Raw genomic sequence first — 19165 nt, 5'->3', positions numbered from 1 at the left:
TCTGATGTGAGTGTGGGTTTTATTATGTATCTATCAGCTTCTGGTATGTATGTGTTGGTTTTGTCATGTACCTGTCAGTTTCTGCTGAAGTGAACAGTGGTTTTGGTTTGAATCTCTCACTATCTGTTATGTGAGAATGAGCATTGTTTTGTACTTGTCAATTTCTGGAATAGCAGAAAGCTCTTTACATTGCACATAATACAAAGCAAAATATTGTGAATGCTGGAATTTAAAAACAGAAAATGCTGTAAACACTCAGCAGGACTGCCAACAACTATGGAGACAGAAACAGAGTTAACCTTTCAGGTCAATGGCCTTACATCATTGATCTGAAATGTGAACAGTCTCCCTCTCTCCACAGGTGCTGCCAGATTTGCAGAGTATGTCCAGCATTTTCTGCTTTCATTTACACTGTACCTTCTTTATTCTGGCGAGTGAATGTGGGATCACTCTTCACCCTTTCATTTCTGATATGTGAATGTGGATTTTACCCAGCGTGTTGTCATTTACTGCAATGCAAATATCTGTTTTATTCTGTACCTTTTTGTTTGTGGTAATTGATTGTGGATTTTAACCTGCATCTGTCAGTCTCTGTAATGTGAATGCTGCTATTACTCTGTATTTGTCTGTGCATGATTTGTGAGTATATGTTTTACTTTCCCTGTCTGTTTCTGGCATCTGAATGTGTATTTCGCTATGTACCTCTGAGTTACTTTATGTCTATGTGGGTTTTATTCTGTTTCTGCATGTCTCTGGTGAGTGTAACGTTTTCCCTGTACCTATAAATATCACACTTGTGAGTCTGGCCTTTATTCTGTACCTGTTTCTTTATGGTAGTGCTTTTCCTGTCAATCTCTGATATGCTACTTTACATTTTATTCTGTACTTGTCAGATTCTGTGATGTGATATTGTTTTTCTCTGTCTATGTGTGTCTGGTATGTCATTATCAGTTTTACTGTGTACTTATTAGCTTCTGGTATTTGAGTATGAGGTTCTTATTGTATATTTCAATCTGTTCTGTGAATCTACTTCGTCCTTGAACTGACAGTTTCTATTCTGTGACTGTACATTTAAAGGATAATTGTTAATTTCTGCTCAATAGGTGTTCATTTAACTCTGTTCATGTCAGTCTCTGCAATGAGAATTTGTGATTTATGCTGAATCTGCCATTTGTTTGTCTTGATGGTATGCTTAATTCTGTTCCTGTCAGTCTCTGTTTGCAAGGAATTTTTTCTGAGTATTTGTCAGTCTCTGACGTGTGAGTGTGGGATTTCCTTTGTGTCTGTAAGTTTCCAGTGTGAATGAGACGTTTTTAAATCTGGACATGGCAATTCCTGAAAAGCGAGCATGGATTTAACTCTGTAACCCTCATACTCTGGTATTTGTGTTTGTGTCTTTTTCTTCTCATTACCTGTCTGTTTCTGAAAAGTTGGTTTGAATTTTACTTTGTACCAGTTACATACTGATCCCTGTTTGTGGGGTTTACTCTGCACCTCTCACTTTCTTATGTGATTGAGATTTATATCTGTACCAGTCAATCTCTGGTATTTGCATCTAGATTTTACTCCACATCAGTCTAACTTAGAATCGTGAGTGTTGTTTTTTACCTTGTTTCCTTTGTACTTTGCAGTATGGAACTGTAATTGTCACTTTCTGGTATTTGTGTGTTGCTTTTCTTTCATGCCTCTCAGTCTCTGTTGTGTTTTTCTGTATTAGGCGTCTGGTGAGTGGGTTTGCTTCATGCCTGTCAGTTTCTATATGTTAGTGCGGTTTTATTTTCTAGTGGGTGAGTGTTTTTTTTTTCACTTCTTTAGCTGTATTATTCAGTTCCTTGGATACGGGTATAAGTTTCATTCTATATCTCTCAATCCCTAGTCTATAGTTTATCTCTGTCAGTTTCTGATTTTGAGTGTGGGTTTATCTGTACCTGTCACATTGTTTTATGTGAGAAACATCTTATTCTGTATCTTTCAGTTTCTGATGTTTGTTTGTGTGTCTTGAACTTGTGCCCCTCAGTTTATTGCATGTGAATGTGGGTTTGACTGTTAATCTAACACTCACTTGTATATGAGTGATATTTACTCTTTATCTTTGATTGTCTGGTTTGTAAATTTAAGTTTTAACCTGTGCATTTACATTTCTAATGTGCACGTCAGGTTTTTAGCCTGTCTATGTCACGGTCTGGTACACAAGTACGTGTTTCAGTCTGGCTTTTGAGTGTGGATTGTACACCACATCTCTACATTATCTAGAATGTGAGTGTGATTTTTAATCTGTACATGTCAGTTTCTGACATGTGTCTGTGAGGTTTACTTTGTACATTTCATTCTCTGGTCTGTGACTGCTGAATTTATTCTGTCTCTGTCAGTTTATGTAAAGTGACTTTGAGTTTTAGTCTGTATCTGTCAGTATCTGGTATATAAATCATCTTAATTATGTGTGTGTTTTATTCTGTATCTGTCAGTGTGTGAAGTGCAAGTGTTGGGTTTTCTTTGTACCTGTCAGTTATGGATGAGAGATTTTCACTCTCTAACAGTAAATTTCTTGGAATTCACTGTGGATTTCACTCTGTGTCTGTCAGTCTCTGGTAGTTGAGTGTGGCTTTTATACTGCATTTGCTATTTTCTGATATGCAAATGTAGATTTTAATCTTTGCCTGTTATTTTCTAGTATGCGAGTCTGGGTGTCAATCTGTATCTGTCAGTTTCTCATATGTGAGGGAGGCAGTTATTCTGCACCTGTTACTTTCTGAAATGTGTGAAGGTTTTTATCTTTCCCTGTCAGTTTCTGGTATGTGATTGTTGCATCTGTTCTGTCCCTATCTGTTTCTGTGAATGGAATGTGGGTTCTGTTCCTGCCAGTTTCTGGTATCTGAATGTGGGTTTATTCTGTATCTTTCAATCTTTGGAATTTGATTATGTGCTTTCTGCAGCACCTTTTAGATTCTATTAAGTGAATGAGATGTTAATTCTGCACCTGTCCATTGATAGTATATGAATGTTTATTTTACTCTGCTACCTGTCAGTTAATGGAACATGAAGGTGTTTCCCCCCACCCATCCCCCGCCCCCCTCACCTGCCAACTTCCTACATGTGACTGTTGTTTTATTCTATACCTGCCATTTTCTGTATATGATTCTGGTTTTGGATCTTTACCTGTCAGTTTCTGTTACTTGAGTGAGTTTTACTTTGCACCAGTTGGTTTCTGGTATGTGTCTCTTTTAAGCTGTACCTGTAAAGTTAAGATATAACACTGTGCGTTTATTCTGTATCTTTCAAACTCTAGTGTGTGATATGGGGCTTTTCTCTGAACCTTTCGATTTTTGGTCTGTGTGTTTTAATCTGCAGCTTACAGTTCCTGATAGGTGTGTGTGAACATTTTCTTTTGTTCTGCAGCTATCAACGTATGCTACACAAGTTTGTGTGTTATTCCTACAATTCAATTTCTCTTATTGGAGAATTGAGTTTTCTTTGTCCCGCTCAGTCTCTGGTATGTGTCCATGTGTCTTACTTGGTAACTGCAGTTTCAGTTAGGTGAATCTGGTGTTATTCTCTATCTGACAGTCTCTTGCATGTGAGTGGTTTTATTTTCTTCTCTGTAGCTGTCAGTCTCCCTTCTGTGGCTGGAGGTTTTAATCTTTACTTTAACACTTTAATAATTTGTAAATGTGAATTTTACTCTGTCTGTCTGTTTACTGTATTTGGGTATGTTTTTTTAAATCATCAGTTTCATAGAATCATAGAAAGTTTAAGGCACAGAAAGAGGTCACTTAATCCCACCTTCCAGGATTTGGTCCTGAACCCTGTAGCTTATGGCACTTGAGGTGCATATTCAGAGTACTTTTGAATTAGTTGAGGGTTCCTGCCTCAACTATCCTTTCAGGCAGTGAGTTCCAGACCCCCAACACCCTCTGGGTGATTTTCTTTCCCTCATCTCCCCTCTAATTTTTCTACCAATCACTTTAAATCTATGGCCCTCGTCAACGACCTCTCTGTTAAGGTGAATAGACCCTTCACCTCCACTCTGTCCAGATCCCTCAAAATTCTCAACATTTCAATCAGCTCTTCCCTCAGCCTTCACTGTTACAAAGAGAATAATCCCAGCCGATCCAATCTTTCCTCACAGCTGTATTTTTTCAGTCCTGGCAACATACTCGGAATCATCCTCAGTACCCGCTCTAGTGCAATTACATCCTTACTGTAATGAGGTGACCAGAACTGCACACAGTTTCAGGTATGTGAGGGTAAGGTTCACTCTCTATCTTACTGTCTCCAGGATGTGTCCCTCTTGTGAGATTGATATAGTGCCTTTCAATCTGATCGTGGGTGTGCTTTTGAACTGAGATTGATGTACCTAACTTTCAGTAGTACAGAATTGGAATGGATTGGAAACAATGTCTGTCTCTTCTGCTTTGTTTGATTGCTGGATTGAAAATGTGTCTCTGAACTTGGGATCAGTGAGAGTTTGACTACTTTTGCTCCATGTGACTCTGGAATTAACTGATGGCCTCTGGGAGTAATAACATACCTACTCTGTGTTGCAAGGAGCTGACTGCACATTTCCTTGTGCCTGGGAATCATCACATTCATTCTGTTCCCTTGAAGAATTTGCCTACAGCAAGGAAGAACAATATCTCTTGTAACTGAAGATCAGTTGAGGTGGAAGCGAGAAAATAAATTAATGTAACATTTCAATTAATAATCATTATTACTGACCCGAAGCGTTAACTCTGCTTCCTTTCCACAGATGCTGCCAGACCTGCTGAGTGGTTCTAGCGTTTCTTGTTTTTATTTCAGATTTCCAGCATCCGCAGTATTTTGCTTTTATTAAAGAGATTAATGTTACCTTTCAATTCATAATCATTATGACTAACCACAAATACTCACCAGAAGTACAAAGAATGTCAGTGTCTGATTTCACTGCAGATCTCAGCATCTGCTCACCAGGTGTTTTGACCGATTTACAACAATTTAGTGACATCCAGAAACAATCCAACATCTGCACTGCTCCAAGATTGGGAATACCTGAGGGATGTTTGTTCAGATCAGGTTTCTATTTCCATCTGACATTATAACATAAGAACCTAAGAAGTAGGAGCAGGAGTAGGCCATTCCGTCTCTCGAGTCTGATCCGCCATTCAATGAGATCATGGCTGATCTGATCCTGGATTCAGCTCCATTAACCTTCCTGCTCCCAGAACACATTACTCCCATGTGGATCAAACGTTTAACTCATCCTTGAATATATTTAGCAACCCAGCCTCCACTGCTCTCTGAGGTAGAGAATTTCAAAGATTAATGACGCTTTGACAGAAGAAATTCCTCCTTCCCTCCGTCGAAATTGGGAGATACCTCATTCTGAAACTGAAGGCGGGGCTGTACTGCGCATGCGCTTCATTCGAAAATAGTTTGAAAAACAAAATTCAATTGGAACTTTCTCTAGTTCAGTTTTATCTGATTTTGAGCAATGGAACCGGGACTATGGGCAAGATTAGAGAAGGTTTCCAGCTGGGAGATTACCCCTTCACCAAGCTCAACTTGAGATCATTCTCTGCACTATGTTTCCTGTTCATTAGCTCGAATTCTCAAAGTGATCCTCCGAGGGAGTCGATGTGTTTGCCGGAATGGAGCTGGAGTTAATATCTGACAGATACAGTCACAGATCAATTTAATCAGATTGAAACTGTCTGTCACTGAGAGTCATAGCGAAGGGTTTGAGCTGAAAGATTACAGAGAGTTCAACAGGGCAGAGAAAGTTACATTTGGGACATTGTATGCCTCACTCTCTGACACTTTCCCGGACTGTGAGATTAATAATGTGTCTTCCTCTGGCACCATATCAGTGAGAGATGAGATTGTAACGTCTGTTTCCCCAGGCGGATCTTTCGAGATAAAACGAATCTGACATTTCAGCCGACACCTCAATAATTACAGGCCAGTCAGTCTAACCTCATCAGTGGGCAAATTATTGAAATCTATTCTGAGAGACAAGATAAACTGTCACTTAGAAAGGCACATACCAACATAATTTAATTTTAAAAAGGATGATAGATGAGGGTAGTGCAGTTGATGGATTCTACATGAATTTCAGCTTTTGACAGGGTCCCAAAATGCAGACTCTTTATAAAATAAAATTTAATGGGATCCAGGGAAGTGCAGCAAGGTGGATGCAAAATTGGCTCAGTGGCAGGAAACAAAGAGTAATTGTTGATGGCTGCTTTTGAGACTGGAGGGCTGTTTCCAGTGGTTTTCCCCAGGGCTCAGTAATGGGTCCCCTGTTTTTATTTGATGATCTACATGAACAATTTGGACATAAATGTTGAGGGAGACGATCAAGAAGTTTGCAGACAACACCAGTATTAGCCGTGTGGTAGATAGCGAGGAGGAGTGCTGTGGGCTGGAGGAAGATGTTTATGGTCTGGTCAAAAGTGCAGAAAAGTGGCACATAGAATTCAACCTGGAGAAGTGTGATGTGATGCACTTGGGGAGGTCAAACAATGCAAAGGAATACAGGATTAATGAGAAAATACTGAGAGGTGCAGAGGAGGTGAGGGACCTTGGAGTAAAAGTCCACGGATCCCTGAAGGTAACAGGGTAGGGTGATAATATGGTGAAGAAGACATATGGAATCCATTTCTTTATCATCCGAAGTATAGAATATAAGAGGAGGAAGGGTATGCTGGAACTTTATCATCACTGGTTAGGCCACAACTTGAGTCCTGTGTGCAGTTCTGGTCATCTCATTACAGTAACTGCACCACAGCGGGTACAGAGGAGATTTACTAGGATGTTGCTGGGACTGAAAAATGCAGCTATGAGGAAAAATTGGATAGACTGTGGTTGTTCTCCTTGGAACAGAGAAGGCTGACGGGAGATCTGATTGAAATGTATAAAATGTTGAAGGGCCTGAATAGCGTGGAGCTGAAGGGTCTATTTACCTCAGCAGAGAGATCAAAACCTGTCCTGGGAACTCTACATTTAGCGAACAGTTTGGCATGAGAATGTGTAGATGTGAATATTGTGTAAGAGAGAGTGTATTAAAGTGGCTGGCGGGTTAGTCTAATGTCACTGTGTTTGTGGGTCCGGACTCATCGCCGGATTTCCGAGTCCCTCTTGTGTCAAGTAACAAGATTTTCTGGTCAAAGAAGCACATTGCTCCCCTTCTCGTCCCCAAAGTGAGAATTCAGTGCAGTTTCTTTGTTTATTTCAAGATTTCAGTCGAAAAGTAAAGAACATGTCAGCGATCGGGGAGAGAGCACTTTCAGTGCAGCAATTAAATGGGTTTCAGTCAAAATGGAGTCTTTACTTCAAGTGCAAACTTTTGGACAGCAAGCACTCTGATGTCAGAGACAGGAAGGATGGGACTCTGCAGTACCCGAATTTCAGTGGAATTGGAGAGTTTAGGACCAGAGAGAAACACAGAGAGGCAGCAGGAGCTGGGAGCTGACAGCAGGTTGTCTCCGCCCCCGTCCGCTCACTGCCTTTAAGTTGCTCAGTGCCGCCACCACCGGCTTCATATCTGACCCAGATCTGACTGACAGAGAGAATTTGTGCAGAGTCCCGGACATGACCGTTACAGCAGCCGCCGAAACGGCTCCTCCAGCCGCCGTCGCTCAAGTCAAGACTCCCATGAAGAAGAAAGTGGCTCCCCGGAACAAGTCAGCCGGTCCCACGTTGAGCGGGAAGATCCTCAAGATTGTGGCGGATTGCACCGATCGCAGGGGGACCTCACTGCCCTCCATAAAGAAGGCTCTGGGTAGGAGCGGTGTGGATGTAGGGAAGTTCAGGACCCAAATCAAGCAAAGTATCAGGCGGAATGTGAACAAAGGCTCCCTGGTGCAGAGCAGCGGTACGGGCGCCTCCGGCTCCTTCAAAATCCCTAAGAAGGGAACCAAGGGAAATGTGGGAAGGAAAGTGATGTCAGGAGCAGCCAAAAAAACTTTAGTGAAGAAAGCAGCTGGAAAGAAACTGACAGCAGAGAAATCAGCAGCCAAGAAATTACCAGTCAAGAAACTAGCAGCCAAGAAATCGGCAGCGAAGAAAGCAGCAGGCAAAAAAGTGACCAGCAAGAAGGCGGCAACGCGAAAGAGATCCCCAGGGAAGAAAGCAGCGCTTCCGAACAAGTCTCCTCCGAAGAAGTCCAAAAAACCCAAGAGTGCCACGGGCGGAAAGGCGCTCAAGAAAGTTCAAACATCAAGGGGCAAGACCAAACCGAAAGCAGCAAAGGCTCAGAAAGCAGCCCCTGGAAAGAAGTGAAACTGCACGGGAAACTTGTAGACATCTGAACCCAAAAGCTCTTTTCAGAGCCACCCACATCTCTCAGGAAAGAGCTGATCCCCCGATCAAATGATCCCTGTCCCGCCGCCGTATGCACATTTCGCATAGAAATGATGGGAAGTAAATGCAGGATCCCTGGTGATACACTGACATACACTACACTCAGCCCTTCCCCCACTCTCTGCAACAAAACAAGAGGGATGACCCGGCCTCACTGTAACTGGGGATCTGTTCGGTACAGTCTCAGTTCATGCTCGTTTCACTAATTCAGAGTGAGAGGCTGTAACACAGGAATACTGGCGAGAAACCCCCGCGTCACAACTCAAACCCCAATACATGAGTTTCTCTAATTCAGCTGAAGTAAGGTGTTTGTAAAATACTCAATCCGTCTGGGAGGGGAGGTGTGTGACTTGTGATCGGAAGCACTGTGCTTAGGCGGGTAGATGACCAACTTTTCATTGCAACAGATCCTTATTTAACAGCTGCGGGTTTCTGTTATCTTTGACTATAAAGGCTGAGTCTGGAAGCTTTGTGCTGAGCTCTGTTGTTGAGAAATGTTTTCTTTGGATTGGCGGTTCGAGCAAGTGGAGGATGAAAGACATTTCTCTGCTCTGCCTGTCACTCAGTTTCCTCTCCGCCCCTCCTCTCACTGTCTGTCCCTTGTTCAGACAGGTCCGGGCGGGATGTATAAAAAAGGCAGCAGAAACAGCTCGATTCTCATTCAGCAGCGATTTGAGTGAAGAAGCGTCATGTCTGGAAGAGGTAAAGGAGGCAAAGGACTGGGCGAAGGCGGAGCAAAGCGGCACCGCAAAGTGCTTCGTGATAATATCCAGGGTATCACACAGCCAGCAATCCGCCGCCTGGCTCGCCGTGGTGGAGTGAAGCGCATCTCGGGTTTAGTCTATGAGGAGACCCGCGGGGTGCTGAAGGTTTTCCTGGAGAATGTGATCAGAGACGCGGTCACCTACACTGAGCACGCCAAGCGCAAGACGCTCTGAAACGCCAGGGCCGCACTCTCTATGGATTCGGCGGCTAAGTAAATCCACCCTTTCTACCAAACACAAAGGCTCTTCTAAGAGCCACCCAAAGCCTCACATAGAGAGCAATGCCCTTGCAACTTGAATTAATAAGATCAAGTAATCTGTATATTGTTTATCTTTATCAACAACGGCTTTTATGCATCATTACATTCTCTCAGTAAATTTACAGATCGCAGAATTTTCACTGTCTTTTTCTCTTCATTATTTATCGAACGCGTCATGAATTAAACGGTTGCATTTGATAATTTGTTCGTGAGGGTCTGAACTGCCGGCACGAAGCGGGATTTACTGCCGTTATAGTAAGTAATGACTGGCGCTTTATTCCCGCCAGAGAACACTATTCAAACTGTGTTGTAAGACACAGAGGGGGATCAAGGTCGAAAGAAATAAAGCTACAAGGAGTGAGATTTTATAATTCTTCCCGCCAAATTAGGTGTTTTTTAATCTTTGCCTTGTTTGCTCAAAGGAAATTGGCGGACTTTTTGAAATTGAATAAGTTTCAGTTTCAGTTACAGTTCAACCAATCAGAGCCCAGCATTTCCCGCCGCCCTTTGACTTCCCGGAGCTGGTTTCAAACTTGACTGATGGACGGGGCTGCATCCAATCACAACACTAGGGCGGTCCCTCTACTGTCTTAAATCGACAGTCCAGGAGCAGCCTCAACATTTACAGTGTCTTTGTTCCTGATCTTCTACCATAATGGCCAGAACCAAGCAGACAGCGCGCAAGTCGACTGGAGGGAAAGCTCCCCGCAAGCAGCTGGCTACCAAAGCGGCCCGCAAGAGCGCTCCAGCCACGGGCGGAGTGAAGAAGCCTCACCGTTACAGACCCGGCACTGTGGCTCTGCGGGAGATCCGCCGCTACCAGAAATCCACCGAGCTGCTCATCCGCAAACTGCCATTCCAACGCCTGGTGCGGGAGATCGCGCAGGACTTCAAGACAGACCTGCGCTTCCAGAGCTCGGCAGTCATGGCCCTGCAGGAGGCCAGCGAGGCTTACCTGGTGGGGCTCTTTGAGGACACCAACCTGTGCGCCATCCACGCCGAGCGAGTCACCATCATGCCCAAAGACATCCAGCTAGCCCGCCGAATTCGCAGAGAGCGCGCGTAAACTCACCCTGCCCCGAACTGAGTTTGGCATCAAATAACACAACGGCTCTTTTAAGAGCCACCAAATCGGCAAAACAAAGAGCTGCGATCACCTGTTATCAGAGAACTGTGCTCTGGAGCAGTTCACTTTATTAGAGAGCCGATCATTTTGCAAAAGCTTTCGTTTGCATAAACGGTAGACTTGTTAAAATGCCTGACAAATATCACAAGAGGCGAGGAGCTAAATGTCCGAATCCAGTACTGAGAAGGCTGAGGGGAGATCTGATTGAAATATACAACATTTTGGCGGGCCTGGAGAGAGTGGAGGTGAAGAATCTTAGCAGAGAGTTCAGTGACTGTGGGGCATATGTTTAAAGTGATTGGTTGAAAAATTAGAGGGAAAACGAGGATTTTATTTTCACCCAGAGGGTGATGGGGGTCTGGAACTCACTGCCTGAAAGGGGAGTTGAGGCAGAGACCCCCAAATCATTCAAAAGGAATCTGGATACGCATCTCAAGTGCTGTAATCTGCAGGGCGACGGACTGAATGCTGGAAGGTGGGATTAGAATAGGTGGGTCGTTTTTCGGCCGACATTGACACGATGGGCTAAGTGGCCTCTTTCTATGTGAACACAAAGCAGCGATAGCATTATAAAATTGCCGCCTGTCAAACAGCAAGCAGCCCTTTCACAGATAAAGTGAGTGGCTCTGAAAAGAGTCTTTGGGTTCGCAGATATAAGTCAGTCCGCTTCACTTGCTCTTGGTGCTCGGAGCGCTGGTTTTCTTGGGCAGCAGCACGGCCTGGATATTAGGCAGCACTCCACCCTGAGCGATGGTCACCCCTCCCAGCAGCCTGTTGAGTTCCTCGTCGTTGCGGAACGCCAGCTGGAGATGGCTGGGGATGATGCGGGACTTCTTGTTGTCCCGGGCCGCGTTGCCGGCCAGCTCGAGGATTTCAGCTGTCAGATACTCGAGCACAGCAGCCAGATAGACCGGGGCTCCGGCACCCACACGCTCAGCATAGTTCCCCTTTTTAAGGAACCTGTGAACACGGCCCACCGGGAACTGCAGTCCAGCCCGGGAGGAGCGAGACTTGGCCTTGGACCGAGCTTTACCACCGGTCTTCCCTCTTCCAGACATTACCACAATCTGACAAACACTTTCAGGAAGAATGCTGAGAACCGCCCACAATAGCCCCATGTCTACATTCGGGAGGAATGGTGCCGGGGGTCACTGGTGATTGGTCACTCTGCACTGGGTGATATTGTGCTCTTCAGGTGACCAATCAGAGAGCTGCGGAATTCGCCAATCCAGAGACGCCAAGGAGATGAGGGTGGAAAATAACGGCGCGAAATTGTCAGACTGCAAACGATTTTTCAAATTTGAAAATCCCGCCAATATATTTGTAAAACACAGAGCGGCTTCAATATAGATCATCACATTTATAGGTAACTCGGTTTTACCGCAAATATTTTAAAATCTTTTTCATATTGTATTATTCCACATGTGGTAACAATTCCAGATTCGCTCTCACATTCCGCCATCTATTCGGGTTTACTCTCTATCCTTTTTGAAACATTCTATAACCAGCGGACAGAAAGCCTCTTTCACAGCATTCTGTAACCATTTCAGCTCAATGTTCCTAATGATACCACATCACTGATTATAGATTGATCCCTATTGGTGAGAGACAACAGCGGAGTGTATAATCTTAGTGTCAGGTGTCAAAGAGTGAGACTGAGGGTTCCCACACCACCGGGGTTTCTAGATAATGTGCTGATTACTTATTGAGGACAAACTTGATCTCGGGATATGAGTGACTGAGAAATGATGAATGTGCGTTAAATCAGATTTTATTATCGAAACACAGCAAAGTGGCCGAATATGAACGCGTCCGTGAACAAAGCTCACAAATGGTCAGTAATTAATGATCGGGACATTATTAAGTAGAGACAGGAAGATCGCACGGGCAGTGAAACTGTATTAACCAGAATCTGTGGGATTAAAACTGAGATCACAAAGGCAGTTAGAAAATGCTTGCTAAAAATATCAAAACAAATTGATATTATAGAGATAATGTTGTAGCTTTTTGAGAGACGTTGTGGGTGGCTCTTAAAGGTCGGAATTCGCATTTTATACACATCACCAGAGCTCGATGTTAATGAAGGATGGGTGAAAACCATGTTCGTGATTGGCTGGTTTACAATGATGTCAATTCTTGAGGTTCTGTATTTATCTGATTGGTTACTTTAGATACCCAATCAAATTTAGTGCTCGGCGAAGCCACAATATTTCGCCGCTGTCAGCTCAGTCCATTGCTTTTGCCTGTCACCTATCCACCGGTATCCCTGACTTTCTCACTCCCTCTGTTACTGTCTCTTCAACTGTTTCAGTTCTGTTGGCACCAGCCCGTCACCTTTTTCATTCTGCACGGTACATTCCTCCGCACTTCAGCTTACTCACAGAATACAAGGTGGCCGAGTGATTAAAACGATGAACTGCTGATCTGTTGTGATCTGCATGCGTGGGTTTGAATTCCATACTCCTTGTTTCTGAATGTTTAAAATAAGAGCACCGGCTTCGTGTTCCATTCGAGTGCGCTGGTTCTTTCTAAACAAGAAATACGGATGTGTAAAATAACCACAGTGACGGTGTTGTCGTGGAGTATTGCGTCCAGTTCTGCTCATTTCAGGATACAGAGGAGATTTATCAGAATGTGTGAAGTCAGTAGAGATGTGTTTGTTCTCCATTGAATCAACAACATTGAAACAGTTCAAGAGACAGTAGCAGGGGGAGTCAGAAAGTCAGGGATATTGGTGGATAGGTGACAGGCAAGATCAGTGGACGAGCTGACTGAAGGGAGATTTACAACAAGTGTGAAACGTCATGACAAGTGAGACAAGGAAAAATACTTCCCATTAGCTCATTGTAAAAGGACATAGTGACAGAAATTGAGGATTTCGGGCAGGAGATTTCGGGCGAACACTGAGTGAGTGGTGATGATCTGGAACTCACTTCCCACAAGGGTGCTGTACTAGAGACAATCAATTACTTCAAGAGATTATTGACACAGCATTTGAAGGAATTAAACTTGCAGAGCGACAGGGATCGAGCGGTGGAGTGAGTGTGACTGGATTGCACTGTGGAGAGCTGTCATGGACTCGATGGGCCAAATAGCCTCCTTCGGTGCTGTAAATAACTTTATGTTTACTATTAGTTTCAGACTGAAAACTGATCAGTTTAAAGGCTATTTCAAATCTATAGTTATTCAAAAAAAAAAGATAAATTTCCGGGAGACGTACATGGATGGTGAGAATCATTTTATAAATTGCATTGACTTGTTCAGTTTTAAAACTGTGTTTTTTTTGTATTTTGTCTGTGTGCAGCTTGTACTCTGTCCCCGTCAGTTCCTGGTCTGTGAGTGTGAGTTTACCTCATTTTATTTCATTCTCTGTTATCTGAGTGTGGGTTCAATCTTTACCCAGAGCACCGTTTGTGAACTGAACTTTACCTATCTCCCTTTTTATTATTATTTAACAAAGATCAGCACACTCTTGTTTCTGACTGTGAACTCATTTATTAGTTTAAAGGACATGTCTTCTTTAACTTAAATTTCATTGAAAACAAATTGAAGTTCAGCATTGTGGGAGATGCACATGGATGATGAGAGTCTTTTGTAAGTTTTAATTTGGAAATCACATTGATCATTTTTAAGTTATAAAATGAAGCTGCATGACACCAGAATTGAGGTCTGACCTGCAGTAGAGAACTCATGTCAACTGCTTGGAAAGCAGATATTCTCAGCACTATACCGCCATCACTATGTGAGTTTAACGTATGTAAATGAGTACATTATTCTGTAACATTTATTTTCTGTTATGTGACTATGTCTGCTTCCAGTTCATCATATCAGCCTCTGGTACTCTGTATGAGGTGGGATGAATGTGGTGTATGTCAGTTTCTGGTACTGCCTGTGAGTGTGAATGTACTTCTGTATCCATCAGTCTCTCAAACTGAATGTGAGTGTGGATTAATTCATTTTTCATCCGTCTCCGCAACTGACAGTGAGAATGTGATTCATTCAATATCTCTGTGTCTCTGGTATTGTTTGTGAATGTGTTGCTTATTCTGTGTTTTTTCTGTGACTGGTAGAGTTTGTGAGTGTGGCATTCATTCTGTACCTGTTAGGAAATATTATTGAATGGCATTGTGGACACAGTGTTTTTTAGGCATTCCTACTCTATGTGAATCAGATTTGTACTGTGTCCATCTGTTTCACGTCATGTAAGTGAGTGTGGGATGCATTATATAGTTGTCTGTGACAGATAGATAGATAGATAGAAGGATCGAGAGATAGATAGATAGATAGACAGACAGACAGGCTGACAGATAGATAGATAGATAGATAGATAGATAGATAGATAGATAGATAGATAGATAGATAGATAGACAGACAGATAGACATTTGATCTACAAGGCAGTAAAGGGTTATTGGGACAGCCAGGAAAGTGAAGTTCAGCACAATCAGATCAGCCATGATCATATTAAATGGCAGAGTAGGGTGGAGAGGCCAAATGGCCTACTCTTGGTCAGATTTGTTATGTTCTTAAGCTCTTCTCTTACTTGACATGATTGTGGACCACATTCTGTATCTTTAAATCCCTGGTCCTGTGTGTCAATGTCGGTTCATTCTGAATTTGATAGTCTCTAATACAGAATGTGTGTTTGCAATTCATTCCTTATGTATCTGCCTCTGGGGGATTGTGCAAGTGTGAGATTAATTCTGTATCAGCCAGCATCCGTACTGTGTATGCATGTTGGACCCATTCAGTACATGTAAGTTATGGGTACTGTGTCTGTATATGTGATTCATTCTCCATCCATTAAGCTCTGGTACCCTGTTTCAATGTCAGATTCAATTTGCATCTATGTGTCTCTGTGTTGTACGTGTCTGTGTGATCCTACTGTATCCTGTACTTAATATGTACCTCAAGCATTCTGTTGGCTACTGTTTCATATTTTTGTGTATCAATATTTGTCCCTTGTGTTTAATTTAAAATATGGATTAACTATTTCATAGCTGCCTGTTTTATTCAATTCTTGTACATGAGTTTTGAATTGGTATCCAATTCATAGCTCTGCCAAATTAATTGTGAGTGTTAATTTTTCAATCTGATACATGACCTGATATGTACAGTCAAATTTCTCTGTATTGTAAAAAAAATAGAATGAATACTGTATGTTTCTGTCTGACCCATATTGAAATGTTTGGATTTGTTTGTAATGTGTAGCTCAGTTCATATTGTGAGGTACATATTAGGACTTATTTTCTAGCTTTCAATCAGGTAAATTTTGCCTGTTCTAGTTAAGATATCTTATTTGAAATGTAGTGAAATTGACACAGTGTATTTAAATCTGATAATGAGTGTGTTTTTAGACTGGGTTTGATGTATCTACCAGTCAGCTGCAGTGAAAGAGAAACAACTTCAAACTCTCCTGCTCTGCTTGACTGTTGGATTGAAAATGTGTCTCTTGATCCTGGGATCAGTGTGGGTCTGACTACTTCTTTTGTTTGTTGCAGTGGAAATGATGAGCTGGCTGTGTCACTGTGCTGTGTGAGTGATACTGTCTCTACCCACTGTGTGTTGGAACAAGCTGGCTGCTCTTTTCCTTGTGTCCAGGAGTCAGGACTTTCATTCTGGTTCCTTCAAATGTTTGCCTGCAGGAAGAAAAAGTAATTCTTATACTTGTAGAAAGGTCAGTGAGAAGAATCACAGAATCATTAAAGTGCAGAAGGAGGCCATTTGGCCCATCGTGTTTGCACCGGTTCTCTGAAAGAGCAACCCCCTCAGTTCCATTCACCTGCCTTCTCTATATGACCCTGCAAATTCTTCCCTTTCATACAACTGTCTAATTCCCTTTTGAATACTTCAGTCAAACCTGCCTCCACCAAATTCTCAGGCAATGCATTCCAGACCGTAACCACTCGCTGCATAAAAAAGATTTTCCTCATGTACCTTTTGCTACTCTTATCAAATACTTTAAATTTGTGCCCTCTCGTTCTCGATCCTCTCATGAGTGGGAATTGTTATTCTCTATCTACTCTACCCAGACCCCTCATGATTTTGAATACCTCTATCAGATCACCTCTCAGTCTTCTCTTCCCCAAGTCAAACAGTCCTAACTTCTCCAATCTATCTTCATAACTGAAATTCCTCATCCCTGGAACCATACTTGCAAAGTTTCTCTGTACTCTCTCTGATGCCCTCAGGACTTTCCTCATGTGAGGTGCCCAGAATTGGACATCATACTCCAGCTGAGGCTGAATTAGTGTCTTACAGAAGTTCAACATAACTTCCTTGCTCTTGTACTTTATTCCACAGTGAATGAAGCCTCGGATGCTGTATGTTTTATTAAACACACTCTCAACCTGTCCTGCACTTTCAATGACGTATGCACATACACACCTCAGTCCCTTTGCTCCTGCACCCCCTTTAGAATTGTATCCTTTATTCTATACAATTCCTCCATGTTCTTACTACCAAAATGAATCACCTCAATTTCTTTGCATTGAACTTCATCTGCCACCTGTCTGTCCATTCCACCAACTTGTCTATGTCCTTTTGAAGTTCTACACTATCCACCTCACATTTCACAATGCTTCCAAGTTTCGTATCATCTGCATACTTTGAAATTGTGCACCAAGGTCTAGGAGATTAACCTATATCAGGAAAAGCAAGGGTCCAAACACTGATCCCTGGGGGAACTCCATCACAACCTTCCTCCAGCCAAAAAACATCCATTAACCACTGCTCTTTCTTTCCTGTAACTCAGGTTGTTTCGTATCTCGTTGCGACCGACCACTTTATTGCACGAACTACAAGTTTGCTCACAAGTCTGTTGTGTGGCACTGTATCAAACGCCTTTTGAAAGTCCATGTACACCACATCAAAAGCATTGCCCTCATCAACCCTCTTTGTTACATCCTCAAAAGACTTCAGCAATTTGCTTAAACATGATCTTCCCTGAAGAAACCCATGCTGCTTTTCCTTAATTAACTCACATTTAGAGTCATAGAGTTCTACAGCACATAACTAGGCCCTTCGGCCCATCATGTACATGCTGGCCATCAAGTACTTAAGTATTCTAATCCCATTTTCCAGCACTTGGCCAGTATCCCTGTATGCTATGGCAGTTCAAATGTTCATCCAAATACTTCTTGAATGTTGTGAGGGTTTCTGCCTCCACCATCTCTTCAGGCAGTGTGATCCAATATCCAACCATCTTCTGGGTGATAATATTTTTCCTCAAAGCCCCTTAAACCTCCTGTTCCTCACCTTAAATCGATGTCCCCTGGCTATTGACATCTCTGCTCAAGGGGAAAGAAAATCTATCCTATCTATGCTCCTCAGAATTTTGTTTCCCTCAATCAGGTCCCTCCTCAGCCTTCTCTGCTTTAATAGTCCCTGTGACTATTGATTTTGCCCCTAATAATTTTTTCTCGATCTTTTGCCAACACTGAATTTAAACGAACAGGCCTGGAGTTGATGGGTTTATATTTACACCCTTTTTTGAACAAGCAATTCGGTAGTCCTTTAGCACCACCTCCGAGTCTAAGGAAGAGTGAAAAATTATGGCCAGATCCTCTGTGATTTCCACCCTCACTTCCCTCAGTTTCCTTAGATGCATCTCATCTGGCTCTGGTGCTTTATCCACTTTAAGTACAGACAGACTATCTAACATTTCTTCTTTATCAATTTTAAAACCCTTTAATATCTGACTTACCTCCTCTTTCAACATTACCAAGGAAGAAGATGCAACCCAGCCAAAGACAGATGCAAAGTATTCCTTTTATACCTCAGCAATGCCCTCTGCTTCCATGAGTAAATCCACGTTTTGGTCCCTAATCGGCCGCACTCCTCCATTTACCACCTTTTTTTCTATTTATATGCTTTTAGAAAACGTTGGGATTTCCTTTAATGCTCGCTGGCAATCTCATTTCATGTTCTCTCATTGCTTCTCCTATTTGTTTTTTCACTTCCCCTCTGGACCTTCTATATTCAGCCTGGTTCATACTAATATTTCCTACCTGGCATCTCTGAGAAGCACACTTTTTCTTCTTTATCTTAATCTCTACTTCTTTTGCCATCCAATGAGTTCTGGGTTTGTTTGTTTTAATTTTCCACTTCAAGGGAACATATGTCGACTGTGCCCGAACTATCTCTTCTTTGAAGGTAACCCAATGTACATCTACCAGTTTTACTGCCAGCATTTGACTCCAATTTATTCGACCCAGCTCCATCCTTACCCCATTGAAGTTGACTTTCCCCCAGTTAATTATTCTTACCTTGGATTGCTCTTTGTCCTTTTCCATAGTCAACCTAAACCTTATGAGACAATGATCACTATCCCTTAAATGCACTCCTAATGATACTTGATCCACTTGGCCCACCTCATTCCTAAGAACCAGGTCCAGCAGTGCCTCCTTTCCATTGGACGAGCAACATACTGTTGTAGAAAATTTTCCTGAACATACTCTCGGAACTCTTGCCCCTCACTGCCCTTGACACTACGATTATCCCAGTCTATGTTTGGATAATTAAACTCTCCCATTATAACTACCCTACAATTTTTGCACCGTGCTGTAATTTCCTTGAAAATTTGTTTTTCCATGTCCTACCCACTAGCTGGTGGCCTATAGACAACACCGAGCAATGTAACTGCAGCTTTTTTGTTCCTTGGTTCTAGCTAAATTGATTC

General features: G+C 42.5%; 2 protein-coding genes and 1 long non-coding RNA gene across 4 annotated transcripts in view; 2 read left to right on the top strand and 1 right to left on the bottom strand.

Annotated features, from left to right (window-relative positions):
- Positions 1 to 19165, top strand: part of LOC137381200 (uncharacterized) — a 493787-nt gene that overhangs the window by 424479 nt on the left and 50143 nt on the right. The window lies entirely within an intron of this gene.
- On the bottom strand, positions 1680 to 11545 carry LOC137381198 (histone H2A.J-like). Of its 2 annotated transcripts, XM_068053579.1 has the most exons (2): positions 11164 to 11545; positions 1680 to 1687 (listed from the first exon to the last, which is right to left on the bottom strand). In XM_068053579.1, the coding sequence occupies exons 1-2, from the start codon at positions 11543 to 11545 to the stop codon at positions 1680 to 1682; spliced, it is 390 nt and encodes a 129-aa protein (XP_067909680.1). The 2 variants fall into 2 exon arrangements, with proteins under 2 accessions (XP_067909680.1, XP_067909679.1); XM_068053578.1 differs by lacking the exon at positions 1680 to 1687 and having other exon boundaries at positions 11156 to 11545.
- LOC137381199 (histone H1-like) lies at positions 7567 to 8256 on the top strand. The gene has a single exon (XM_068053580.1). It carries the CDS (start codon positions 7567 to 7569, stop codon positions 8254 to 8256), a length of 690 nt encoding a protein of 229 aa, XP_067909681.1.

The sequence above is a fragment of the Heterodontus francisci genome, chromosome 21, assembly GCF_036365525.1.
Source record: "Heterodontus francisci isolate sHetFra1 chromosome 21, sHetFra1.hap1, whole genome shotgun sequence".
Taxonomy (NCBI): Eukaryota; Metazoa; Chordata; class Chondrichthyes; order Heterodontiformes; family Heterodontidae; genus Heterodontus; species Heterodontus francisci.
The sequence above is the reverse complement of the archived record's forward strand: the minus strand, read 5'-3'. Positions and strand labels throughout refer to the sequence as shown.

Excerpts from the sequence above, each read along its gene's own strand:
- LOC137381199 (XM_068053580.1), top strand. The coding sequence starts at position 7,567 with ATGACCGTTACAGCAGCCGCCGAAACGGCTCCTCCAGCCGCCGTCGCT.
- LOC137381198 (XM_068053579.1), bottom strand. The coding sequence starts at position 11,545 with ATGTCTGGAAGAGGGAAGACCGGTGGTAAAGCTCGGTCCAAGGCCAAG.